This window comes from Antrostomus carolinensis, unplaced genomic scaffold (genome assembly GCF_000700745.2).
Source record: "Antrostomus carolinensis isolate BGI_N321 unplaced genomic scaffold, ASM70074v2 scaffold25931, whole genome shotgun sequence".
NCBI classification, from domain to species: domain Eukaryota; kingdom Metazoa; phylum Chordata; class Aves; order Caprimulgiformes; family Caprimulgidae; genus Antrostomus; species Antrostomus carolinensis.
In genome coordinates, this window is record NW_010295217.1 from 2,487 (window position 1) to 16,042 (window position 13,556).

Below are 13,556 nucleotides of genomic sequence, written 5' to 3' on the forward strand. Positions count from 1 at the left end.
TTAAATCCACATTTAAAATAACAACTTTAGTAAACAAGGCATATATTATATAAACAATTCTATTACTAATTTTTTGTAAAGAGGAGTTATTACTCAAATGAAAATAAGTTAGTCTGTCTTTGCAGTGGAATAGTGTTTGCGTTACTTTAAACGCTGCATTTTACATGTGCTAGTGAAATGCTTATTTACGGTAAAATGCTGTGCTTGAACATGTATGAACAGTCATGTAACAATGCAGTAGAAAAAGAGATTTTCTGTACAACAGTTGCTAATAATTTAAATAGTGTCAGTTTCCCAAAATTAGGATTTTAACTTTAAGGTATGACATGATCTCACCTTATACCCTCATATACAAATAAATTACCATAAAAAGAATTTTAGCTTAACTTAAAATTGCACCTAGGAAGGCATGGGATCGTTTGTACCTATTACAAAAACTGTTAAAATCAAGGGCTGCTACAAAGAATGAGGTAAACTGAAGACTCTCAGCTATGTGGCCTTCAGAGAAATGGCTTTTTTCTATTGAGTTCTAGTTTTGCACACCACAGTGTTTTGCTAGCAAAGCGTTCTGAGTTCTTTTCCAGGAACCATTTGTGTGTATATACATATATATACATATATGTGTATACACACACACACACACATACACACACACTGTATACTGCATCAGCAAAATATATATATTTATATATATATATTTATATAAATATAAGGAAGAAATCCCCCTCTAAAATGTTCCTTAGTGTTTTTCTAGAGCTTATGGGGGAGGAGGGCATGTATGTCTTCTTGCTGTAACATACATTTAGAGAATACGTTTTGATCTATTGGCTTCTTGGTGCAGTAATGCAAGATTGATCCACGTTGGTGCCAAAGGCTTTGCTCATCAGAAGGAAGATGTAAAATACTACTCTCCTAAACAGTGAGGCCAGCCTCACTTGAATTCCTCTGCAACCCTCTGGTCTACCACAAAGTTCATAAATACTTCGACTTCCAAATTGTTAGACGTTAAAAACAGGAACAGTACAGTAACACGGGGCATTATGCTTCTCAGTGTAAAGCATTCTTCACTAGTTCCTATCACAGTGCAGACCTGACTGCATTAAAATATGCTCAGGAGATTAGTCAACGTTGTCTGTATTTGGTTGTGGGAAAGGCTCTCCTTTTTTTCATCCAAAGTGCATAGTGAGAACAAGTCAAAGCATTCCTCTTCTCAGTAAGTGTTTGACAGTCTGATCTAGGCATCCTCCTGAGAATGCAATTCTGATGTCTTATTCTTTTCCAAAATAAAGTCCTGCAGTTCAGACATTCATCAGCCAGGTAAACAAACTTTGCCAGCAAATAGAAGTCCCACTATTGTAAAGAAAATTGATAAGACAAACAGTACATATGAAGACCCAACCACTGTGTTATTCGGTAATTTATATGGTTGACCTCCAACTTCATTGATGTAAAATCCTATTGGAAATATTAGGGCTGCCATACAGAATAGAATCACTGCAGAGAAAAGAGAAAAGAAAAAAAGGTTACTGCTGTGTTAAATTCAGAATATTTACCAGTTCATAGAGCAGTCCAGAAAAGCAAGCAAAGTATTCTGACCAAACTGATGAGCTGAGATATTCTAGTATCTAACTTGCTTGAAATGACTGAGTAGGCTTTATCTTGCTTTTAAAACATCCCTCATCTACTCCCCAGAAAGACTGAAAGACACCCATTTCGACTGTAATTTCAGTCCTGCTCACTAGATCATGAGCTGTCTTTACATAATAAAAATGTGGTGGATGTGCCTCTGCCACCATCCGCAAGTTTAGTCACAGAGTTCATTACTTCCCCAATTATTTTAGTCATTTGTCCCCAAAGCCAAGATTAACATTCAACATTGAAGAAACTCCTTTTCTGTTATCAGAGTTGTCTTTTTCCAACTTCAGTTGCCCTCTCCCATTCTTCCACACAAATTCCTTTTCTGTAAAAGTTTTGCTAAAAATAGAAAACACATAGATTGTCATTACAGTTTCTTTTAGGTTAAAATACGCTACTTTCCTAAAGTTATATGAACATTTCCTTAAGTAATTAAATAGCCTTAAGATTTTCCATTGGAATACAAAGAAAGCTTTCTGATTCAGTTTAATCTAAGCTTCTTGGTGAAAAACTTCAAATTCAGACTCCATGAACAAAGAGGACCAAGCAATGAGGCTTTTTATTTCACCTGAACAGTCAGACTTAGGTACATGGTTCATGCTTACAACTGACTCTGTGTGGATGTAGAAAAAAGACACCAGAACTCCTATTAAAGCCATTCATTAGAACTACACTATGGATTTCACAGGCCTTTGGGTATCAATAGTAGCCAACATTCCTCACAGCACATTTCAGTACTCTGATGAAATCCAGGAGAGAACATCCAGTGTTGTAATCTTTTCCAGATGACAACTTCAGTGTTCCTGTAATCCATACTTTTGGATAAGTAACCCTATTTAATTTGCAATTAAATAGCAATATGCATGGCTCTACTGTCTTGACCAAGGGAATGACTTCCAAATACGGCTCCTCTAAGAGGCAAGACATTCTTCAAAATAAAAAAGATTAGCTTTCGAATTGGTTTGATTGCATATACGAGAATATAAAATTACAAGAACACAGAATTTTATCTGATCCTACCAGTTCAGTCAACTATTAGTGCTTTACTCTTATTTCACTTCTATGTATTTCAACTTTGTTTCAAATATTATTTATTGTGAGTGGAACACGGCATCTCAATACCCATTCAACCAATTCTGAATTATATCTGAGGGGAGAGATATCCCACCAACTCACAATGCCACATACCACCATCTCCTAACACGATGCAGAGCTAACACTGAAGCCTCTCCTAATCCTCAAAGTCTACCTATAAACCCAGCCACATGAAAAAGAAAATTCAAGCCAAGTTACCATGCTCCTGCCTGAATAAAGTGCATTACATGATATTTTTTTCAGTCTTCTCTCAGTTAACACAGACTGCTGGATTTGGTTGTTAGTAAGAGACATGGGTGCTGTCCTTGTCTCACCTTTCTCCACCACTAAGGGACAGAACAAACTCTGGGGATGCTGTTCCCTACTTCAGCTTCCCCACAAGTCAAACAAGCAACAGTAAACACCACCGGCCACAGTAACAGCCATCACCTTCATCACTGGTTCTTGTGCTGAAGGTGCTTTCTTTTCCAAAGGTACATAAAACAAATTCAGGAGCTCACCTGTCCCCTTAGGCCTTACCAGGAAAAAGTTGCTCTTCTTTACTGCTGCTGTTCCTGACTAAATACGTATGCTTTGTTTTTTCCAGCTACAATGTTACATGCCCATAATAAAACTTTTTTTTTTAATGGCCTCCATGTTTACCCAAGATGAATAGTTTATCACATATTTTATATCTTAATGCTCAAAGCTCATTATTTGCATAGCACAGATCTCAGTTTTGATGAAAAAACACTCATGTTCTATAGAAGAGACTAGTTATGGACACGATGAATCTGAATTCAAAAAGTGTCCAAGTAGGACTTGGGCATAAACAAAAAAGGACAGTTTCATAAACCATGATCTACATCAGAACATCAGCTGCTCCTTGCTTTCCAACACATATGAACTTTCACAACCCCCTGAGTCAGAAGCAGCTACCATACCACCAGGATCAGCCTTTCTTTCAGCCGGCAGCGCAACAGGAAAAAAAATCAGATGTTCCACTAGAAGGAGCTCGTGTCTCAGCTCCAATGTGACAGTGCCAGCGGATCTTTTTTCAAAGGGGAAGAAAAAGAGCACAAACAAAAACCTCTGGCAACTGCATAGTTACTACATTCTTGCTCAGTGCTACCTCGTTAAGCCATCTATTAAAACAAAACCAAAGAACCAGCAACCAGACGTTAAACATTAAACAATCTAGAAGGTTTTAATCTACATGATTATTGGCCCATGCAATTCCACGCTACGCAATCTAATCCTTAAGGAATGTTTTCCTTTTTTTAATTGTGCCTTAATCAACAGCTGGTCCATCTGAGGAGAGGAAGCTTGGCTACATGTTTCTTGAGCAGATCTGTGTAAGCACAGAAGAGCTCGATACTTAAGTGGTCCAGAAAACAGAGGTTGATGTGTGATTAGTAACGCGACATACAATTAGTAACAGTTCGAACAATATTCTGAGGATGAGTCACATTATCATAGCTCAGCACACTTCCTATTACATCCAGTTTGTCCCTCACGAGTTAAAGTATAATAGAAGTTATTTACAAAACTTCTATTATACTTTAACAATAACACACTTACAGGAAATAGCTTTAGGATTCTGTAAACACAATGTGCACTTTTAAGATTAAAGGAGAGATTAAATCTCCTTTATTACATTCAAGAATTACACAGCTGGAAAGGTTCTGATGGCCTCATGGACATGGCTGAAGAACAGATCTTTATCCCTCTCTACTAAACCACTGTTCTGAGGTGTGTGGTACATACATGCACCAGTGCTTATAGGTCTGAGACCTGCCAGTGGCACCGTACAACCATGTGGAGTTTGTGCCCAGTGTCCCCTTGTGTTCCTGCCTGAGGACAGAAGGGTGCAGGTACCTCCACTCTCCCTCAGTTCACAGCAGAGGAAAATAAATTCTGCAGGTGCAGGTAGTGTGCAGAATGCTGATGTGCATACACATTTCAAACACTTATTACAAAAGTAAGCAGCCATCTTTTCCAAGTAACAGCGCACGTGTTTTTGCTGTGAGGGTGTTCAAGTAATTTTTCTTAGTGTGGTCTGAATTATTAGTCTACTGAAATAGCAAATTAAAAATGGATTCATCAAAGACTCTGTCAGCTTAGGAAGCCTGAATTATGGCAAAGTTTTGAGAAGTCATTAAGAAAAGACTGCATGATAAATTCATTTAAAAAAAGAAGAAGAAACTAAGGGTAAAATCCAGTCATGAAGTGCTCAGTTCATTTAGTGTGTATTCTTTTAGAAGGTTTGTAAGCCAGAGGATAGGAATTTCTCATACAGGCTGTAGCCCAAATCTAACTATCCATATCTGTTAGTATCAACTCAGTGAATTTCCAGTAATATTTCCAGCAACCCATAAAGAACTTCTCCCTCCAGAGTACTTGCTTATGATTTCAAATTCTTCCTTGGGTAGGTAAATTTGCAGAAAAGCACTTAACGACTACAATTTCTATGAACAAAAATATTTAGGTAACAAAGCACAATCACTTCTAGTTTGCTTCTGAATGGTGGCTGTCAAAAAAAGTCTAGTTCCTTTAATCCTTTACCTTGAAATTGTTTTGAGCATCCAACAACAACTTCAAAAAATCCAGGATACAGCGCATTAAAAGAAGAAAAAAAAGCTATGGTTTAGTCTTTAGAGGGCTCACTGTAGTATTTGCTTGCCTCTTTATAGAGATGCATAACATAGAAAGCAGTACCAGGTGCAAATCTTTAATAACTCATGCAGCACTTTATTCACTGGGGAATATCAGGGACAGACATTTGCAGCATTGGTACTGTTAGTTAAGAATGTGATTATCCTGCCCCATTTTCATTTGCATTCCAAAAAGCAAGTCCTGTATACTCATGAACATTTAAATCCTCAGACAAAAAGAATAACAGACTCTCTGGCAACTGCTGGAAAAAAAGTAGAAATATGATTTTTCTGTTCAGCATCTTCTCTCTTGGTATAACATAGAGAAGCACACAATTCAGTGTCAGCAGAAACAGACTGAATTCCCCTTCTAGCTGTAGCAGATGGTAAGAGACCTGAATCTGTGTAAGATGTAAACAGTTCTTGTGGGAGCTCTGTGAATTCCTGCAATAGCCAAGATCGTTATAATATACATAAGACCACCTAGATGGTCTCTGCAGAGAATAAGCCCTGGACATGTTTTCTAATCTTGAAACCTAACAGCATCTGTTCCACAGACCATGAAAATCACAACGTTTGAGATTTACCATAGGTTCACCACATCCTATCTTCAAAACCAGAAGATGGCACCCTGAAAAGTTTAGATAAATTTTAATTAGGGCCAGCAAAAAAGGAGCAGAGATACGAGCAACAATACCAAAGCCAGGTCACTTCTGCTTCTGGCAACTTAGGCCACTATGTCACTGGGAATAATTAGTGATGAACTAGTATAGAAGCTGGGATGGTAAAAGGCTGTTAGCTCACTCTTGAGCAACAGGTAAATAATACCATGCAAAGGAATAGCTGATCAGATCTTTGGCTGCTATCAACACACGAGGCATAGCTATGAGTTTGCAGGGCCTTGTTCATTGAAGAAGCATATAAAGACCTGGGCATTGCACAAATGAACACCAAGAAGGAATCCATGCTCCACTACATTTTATAAATTTGGTACTACAGTTAACAGGACTCAAACAGCACTGATAGTTTTGCTAGTATTTATGCCCAAAGTGACAATACCTATCAATCAGTAGGATTACTGTGAATCTTGAAAGACTCTTCTCCACAGAAAGCGAAGGAAAACTTTTGCATTTGACTTTAGAAGACTTTTGTCACTCATGTAGTATGACCTGGAGGAGGGAAATCTCTCTCCTCTCCACAATGCTCTTTTGCCCAGAAGCCAGAAAGACAAGTTTCTCTGTGGTAAAACCACCGATGGCTGGTGAAGGATGCAAATGCTGTGCTAGTAAAGAATCTCTCAGGTGTATCCTTTTAGAAGTGTATATAGGAAACAGAATTGACAGATCAAACTTCTGTCCTTTGTGTGTCCCTTAGCTAAACAAGACAGACAACATCACTGTCAGCAGTAATTCATATTCATAGATGCACAGTTGAAAAATCTGCAGTCATTCAAGATGACAAGACTACAAGCAAAAACTCCATGAGAAATACAAGCTATATATTTATATATAAATTCCAACATGAGCTGGGCAAGAGTAACCTCTTACCAGGCTCTCCTTGCTGCTTGCAGAGTTGCATGGAAAGGGCTGAGCAAAAAGATTCCTTTGCCCTTAGAAGATTTAACTCTAGACCCGCTTGCATTTGAGGTGAATGGAAATGCCCATCCCAGAGCTGCCCGTAGCAGTCCCAGCAGCCTTCCCCGCCTGCCTGGGATAGCACATCCTATGTTGTGTTCAGAATATCTGCCTGTACTAGGCTGTTGAGTCTTGAAATTGCTTGCAGGAGAGATGTAATACAATCATGAAGTTTTCCCTACCCCCTTCTAATGACTTACACATGTTTTCATCACACAGCCCTGGTAATTCACAGGAAAGACCAGTTCATGGTATTCCAAGTTGATTCCATGTGGCCACATGTTTCCTAATACTAATGTACAGATTACTGACTGAACCACAGAAGTCACTCCCAGCAACTTATTGAAAATAAAGAACTGCTCCTCCCATTCAGTTATTTTCCAAAAGTGACTTTTCTTACAAGGAAGTTAAGCAATAAAATTTCCCATCATCATGGTTAACAGGAATGCAGAGGTCACAGAGTGGTATGTATCGGAGATGAATACCAAAGACAATGAATTTTAGAATTCTGGCAACACAGTGATCATATCTTAATAGAATTAGGACTAATTCTGAGTCGCAAAAGAACAAACTAATATGTTTGATTATTAAACATCTCATAACAAAAAGGCAAGTGCTGAAATAAAATAATGTCCCTCTATATTTAGACTTCTAATAATGGACCTGTTGCAAGCCTAAAGAAATCTGCAGATAAAAAACAGCTTTAGAGTATCAGATTTTTTGACTGAATTAATCATCACAGTTGTAGAAAGCAAATGATGCAGGGATGTGATGACTGGAGATATTTAAAAAAAAAAATTAAAAATGTAAAGCCCAAAATACAAGCTCTGAATTAAGAAAAAACACCCTCAGTAAATAAATTATGATTTCCACTATAAACATATAGTACTCCAAAAACCCTCTTTACCCTAGAGCTTTGACTTCAGCTCACTGTAAGCATCTTAATTTTATATGGCATTTTGAGTTTAAACCCTCCCTGCATACATTAGATATACATGAAATATGTATAGATAAACAAGGGCACTGGAAAAGTTGGCATTGAATATTCAGAAATACTCATGTCTGCTATTTTAATCATTTGCCAAAAAAGAAATAAAAGTCAATCATAACGGATACAGCATTTCAATAGCTCCATTGTCTGCAAGAGCTGCACTATTAATTTAATATGCTGAATAGCAAAGTTGTCAGAAGGATGGCTTTGATTGTACAAGTGCCTCAGTGAAGTACCTTTGTTGAAGCTAAGCGCTTTTTTCCCCTCCCCCAAAACAAGGCTAAATCTCATCCATATTAGATATCATTAGATGTTATAGAGTTCCATTAAACCTTATTTATGCCTGTATAAACCACAAACTTGCATTTTCTAGTTAGTGTTCACACTACCTTTAGTGGTATGTCATAATTCAAGTCAATTTAAAGCCCTCAGGTTTTGAGTTTTTTCATGCTGTCATCCCCACCATTAAGGCACCATTTCACAGTTGGGCTAAGCCTGTAACACACACCAAGAAAAGGAAGTTTGAAAGTTATTCCCCTTACTCATTATAACTGTTTTTGTTTTGCACCAAAGTAGCTATACGATATGTTTCCCTGTGTGGAAACACAGGGCTGCTAGAGGAGGCTTAGCTGTGAGGAGTTATGCTGGTGGTCATACAGAGCAGAATCAAGGGAAGCAGAAAAACACTGGTACTCCTCCCTCCAGCTAAAGCACTGCTGTGGGTCACTTACAGAAGCAAAAGTCTCAGTGCCGTGAAGTACAGCAGATGCTCTGCAGTGGGCAATCCTCCTGCATAGCCAATTAGGATGCAGATATTCTGAATAAAACACCCACTGTGAGCATGAAGCAGGACTGAACCAGCACCAACCCTGAATGAGGTATTCATGAGACACCTGAAGTAGGGATGGATTTCGGACTGTAGTAAGTCTCAGGTGCCTCCTCTTCCTAGGAGAGGGAATTTCAGTTATTCCATTCTGCTAAGAGTAGGTCCTGGATATATGGGAGTGCAGAAGAATGAAAGACTATCAGACACACAATTCAGGACTGACCTCTTCTATCCCCACTCATTTTCTTAGGTCAATTAATGGCACTGCCCAAGGAAGATAAAGGAGTCAGGCCTTCCTTTCTCTCACCTTGGGTGCACAGACTATCAGTCCCTCTCTATAGTCAGTTAAGATATCAACCCCTTGATTTTTGAAGACTCTTACAGGCATGGTATTTAAAGAGAAGGAATGTTTTGTACAGTAAGAGCCCTAAGCACTGCTCCTTGACAACACTGTAGTGTTTTTTTAGACTCCATCAGCTTACCCTGCATACAGGTCAACTGTGTAGTTGAGGTCACTTACTTCCAGTGAAAGCTATCCAGCGGGCATATTTAGTAGCTTCTCTTCGCCAGTGGGAAGCCACCAGCAAACCACATGTGACAGTTAGTGAAATGATTCCCATAATGATGAAAAATAACGTAGTGACCCACTCAGGAGGCAGCCGTGGAGGAATACAGGTCCTGTCACGTCCATGGATGGTTTGACACTGTCGCACAAGGCCAACTGTGAGAGCACCTGAAAATACATAGCAGAGAGGCAAGTAAACTTTCAAAATCCTCTCTGAGGGGCGCTCAATTGCAAACCAAAGCTCAGAATTGCCAAAAATAAGGCATTATTTCTTTGATGAACCTTAATAAGTCTTTCAAAAGCAGAGGATGGGGGGGGCATGCTTTAAACGTCTATCTTCAGGTTCTTTCATCATACGCTTGCACAAGTTGAAATGAGATGGCTGCAAGCTGTATCTGGTTCTTGAGTGGCAATCAAGGTCTAATCAAAGGGATAAAGCACTCCTACAAAGCCTGCCAATATCAGCTAAAGTGGTAGTTGAGTTACACAGAGGATCACTCCCTCCTCTGTGCAAGGTAAAATACTTTTATAATCTAACAAAATGAGATGCAGCCCCCTAAAATGCCTTTAATTGTCTAATACTTTTTTTCCTTCATCCATAAATACAGCTTTAATCCTCAAAGACTTGCAGCAGAAACTGCATTTAATTCATACCAAGATTTAAGAACATTTAAAAAAACCCCACTTCCTGACAATAACTTAAAGAGTTCCTCTATGCAAGAGACCGGTCAATTCTTTTGGGAGCTAACAAGAGTTACTACACACACAAACTGGGATAGCTACACAAAAGATCTATCAAAAAGATCCTAGAAAAAGGACAAAACTGGTACAGGAACCATAAAGTTTTACACAAAATGAGGTACTTTCTGATAAATAAAAAAAATCTGATTTAAAATCCATTTGGTGCTTTTGAGACTCATAAAGAAGCTTTTAGTAAGCTTTAATAGTGAAGGTCTCTTTATTTGGAAAAATGTAACCCAAAATTAACATTCAAGATTAAAATCCACTTCTTCCAGTGTCTCTTAAACATTAAGTCCTATATTTCTCAACTTTGTCCCTTCTTCTGAACTGGTTTCCTAAATAATCCCAATTGTCCTTTATCTAAATTAGGAGCAAAAAACCAAGAGTGGATAATATTAAAGTCAACATCTTCCTCCACAAATTATTGTAAGCAAATATTCTTATAGTTGACCTGTTTAAAATAGAAAGGAGCAATTTAAAAACAATTATAGTAAGATTTGGAAGCTTAGGTTTAGCATGCTTTTTGGAGGGAGAAACAACTGTCATACTTTTCAGCTTCTTTTCAAAAAGAAAGCATGAACCAAAGAAGTAAGGCAACAGTCAAAAGGGTAACCAGTCCTGGCATGCACCTCCTAGCACCGTGGAGCCAATTCCTACAAGTGTTCAGATCCTGTCTGCTTACACCTCAGCAATGAGTACCAGTAGAATCAACTTCTGATCTTAAAATCATTGGGTTAGGTAGGAGGCAGATTATAATGTTTTATTAGATTAGCAGTTCTGATACACTCCTAGAGGGTGCAAGGAGCCAAGAGCAAAAACATTACTGAATCCGTTCTGTTGAAGCATTCCTGTAACCTTTGTTTAGACTACAACTTTTTAGCCCTATTCAAATACATCCTTGTAATTACATGTTCTTCAACTGAAAGATAGAGAGGTGAATTTTCAGATAAAAGTTGAAGTAAAATCCTTTAAAAAAGTGTCAGTTACAAACCAAACAAAATTGGCAGATTCTACTCAAGATAATAGAGCAATCGCAGTGTTGCTGTGCACCAGGATTACACAAAACTGAGCCAGAATTACACATGCAATCTTGCACAGCTCACATACCTGTACAGTACAGTTTTACATTAACTGCTTCTCAGCTGCTTTTTCATAGTCTGCAATGATTTCATTTTAGATCAGCTGCTGGGGCAGAGGGAGATGTGCATGTGTCCTTAAAAGCCAAGCTCCCTGAAACACATACACATTGCAGAACCTCACACAAAACACTGTTTCCTGTAGTCTGGGGATAAAGAGGCTATTCACTGCAGTATCATAGAACAGGAAATTAATCCAAATCACTCTGCAAGACTAGGATTTAACAACAATTTTACTATACTTACAGTAGAAGTCAGTTTTTTCTAAACTGCAATTCTAATCTAAAGCATGACTTCATAGAAATGACATCACACACTCAAAAGATGCTTTCTGAATCCAGAGATCTCTCCTGAATTCAGTGGCAATAATTTAGTGCATTTTTAACTCTGGCAAAAGCAACAGCGATAAGAACCACTGTGCTGGACTCCAGTCCATTCTGCGTGTTCACTGAAACTGAAGAACAGTTGCTATAGATGAGCATGTATTAGAAAGAGGTAACTAACTCATCTTTCAAATACAATTTGCAGTTTACATTGAAGACATTTTTCAATTAACAAGAGCATGTTTAACATGTCATATTCAGAGAGGACCAAAGCCAAGCCCAGCAGTGCCATATCTAGAAGAAAAGGAAGGGAACTCCATCTTCAACTACTATTTTTCAGTGCAGTTTTTGTGCTGTCAACATCTACTACTCCAAAGGCTGTTTTTCTCAAAAAACCAAAACAAAACCAACTAAAAAAAACAAAACAAAACCCCAAAGCAACTCAACAAATCCACAGCTGAAAATTAAAAAAAGAGAACAAAAATCTCTCAGTTGCAAATACCAGGGTAACATCACTTCTGGTGCCCAAGTGTGTTGTTCCACTCTTTTTTTTTTTTTTTTTTTTTTTTTTAAATCAGAATTCTAAAGCATCCGCAATGAAATTTCAGGATCTGCTATTTTGGAGGAAAAATACTGAACTTATTGTTAAGGTTTTGCTAGTACATACTTAGTATTTTAACACTGCTTCATGGGTTACAAATTTGAAGTAGATATACTTCATATTCAAGGTTTTGAACCCTGAGCTTGCAAACTCCAGGGAGACAAAGAGAGGGCAAGGAAAGGTTTGTGAACTGTTTCTAAAGATTCTACAAAGGTAACTGGGAGAAACAACCTCATTATGTGCTCATAAATTTAGTTAAAGTTCAAGTTCACTATATAGGAATATCTCACTTGTGTACATAAACTGGGCAGAAGGAAATTAAACCTCATAGCTTGCTCCCATAGTGCAAATCTCCTGTTGAATGCAGACTTTAAAAGAAGTCTCTGGTGTGGAAAAAAGAGTATTTATTTGCCATGAAATTCAAAAGAAGAGTGGGTTTAGATGCTACGTTATTGTCTTGGCCCTGTTCTAAAGCAATCAAGCAAACAGTTGCCAGGCAGCTGCCAACAAACTAACTTGTTACAGAAAATCTTGTTTAACCATATCTAGTCTATCACTGAAAGGAGGGACACGGATACTGAATCCAACAGTCTCCTCCTGCCTGTGGTTGGACAAGAGCCCAACAGCCCTTCTCAAGCCAGTCACCAAGTCCCACTCTGATCCCTGGGTAAAAGAGGTTTTTAGTTGTTTGCCTCGAAACAATTACAGCATAATTGCTAAAAATCTAAGCACCTAACAGAGGTATAAACCAAACAGCACGGCTAATGCTAGTAGATTAGGCAGCTTAAAGATGGATACAGCCCTAAAACACGTGCAGCAGAGTAACCATACCTGCCCACCCTCCACCTCCCAGTGCCTGCGCTGCACAGCCATTGGGAGCTATAACGACAACCTGGAGACACAGGGGCTGCTCCCTTTCTTTCATATGCCTCTCCCTCTGTAGCTTCCGAGACTGGCATCATGCAGGTCAGTACACAGTGTGAGAGGTGATTAGCATATATATTCCTAATTACTAAATATGAGCTTCAGCCTTATCAAAACAGAGAATGCTGCACTGAGCAAATGTCAGTAAAGCAGTCGTTAGTCTTGTCAAGTAAATTGTTCCCTAAAGTGGCAGTGCATTTCAAACACATTAAACAATCTTCCAGTACTGACAGTCTCCAGGACTCCAGTTTATACCAGTGAAAGATCATGAAAGTTCATGATCATATTCCTACACTACCTCACCCAACTCCTCCAGGCCACCAGTAATGTTCATTTTCTGACACTACATATTTTCACTAGAATCACTAATAAAAAGACTCTTTAACAAATACACTGACATTTGGGAACATCACCTGTTTAACAATTAAGTTTCACAAAACCATTGAGGGAAA

General features: G+C 38.4%; 1 protein-coding gene across 1 annotated transcript in view; it reads right to left on the bottom strand.

Moving 5' to 3' along the window:
- Nucleotides 1-1,309: 1,309 nt before the first annotated feature.
- The window catches only part of MOSMO (modulator of smoothened), a 21,810-nt gene continuing 9,563 nt past the window's right edge, over nt 1,310-13,556 (bottom strand). The window contains exons 3-4 of the mRNA XM_010177912.2: nt 9,335-9,547; nt 1,310-1,494 (exon numbers count right to left, since the gene is read on the bottom strand). Coding sequence (XP_010176214.2) covers nt 1,310-1,494; nt 9,335-9,547 — 398 coding nt within the window. The remainder of the gene's footprint in view (nt 1,495-9,334; nt 9,548-13,556) is intronic.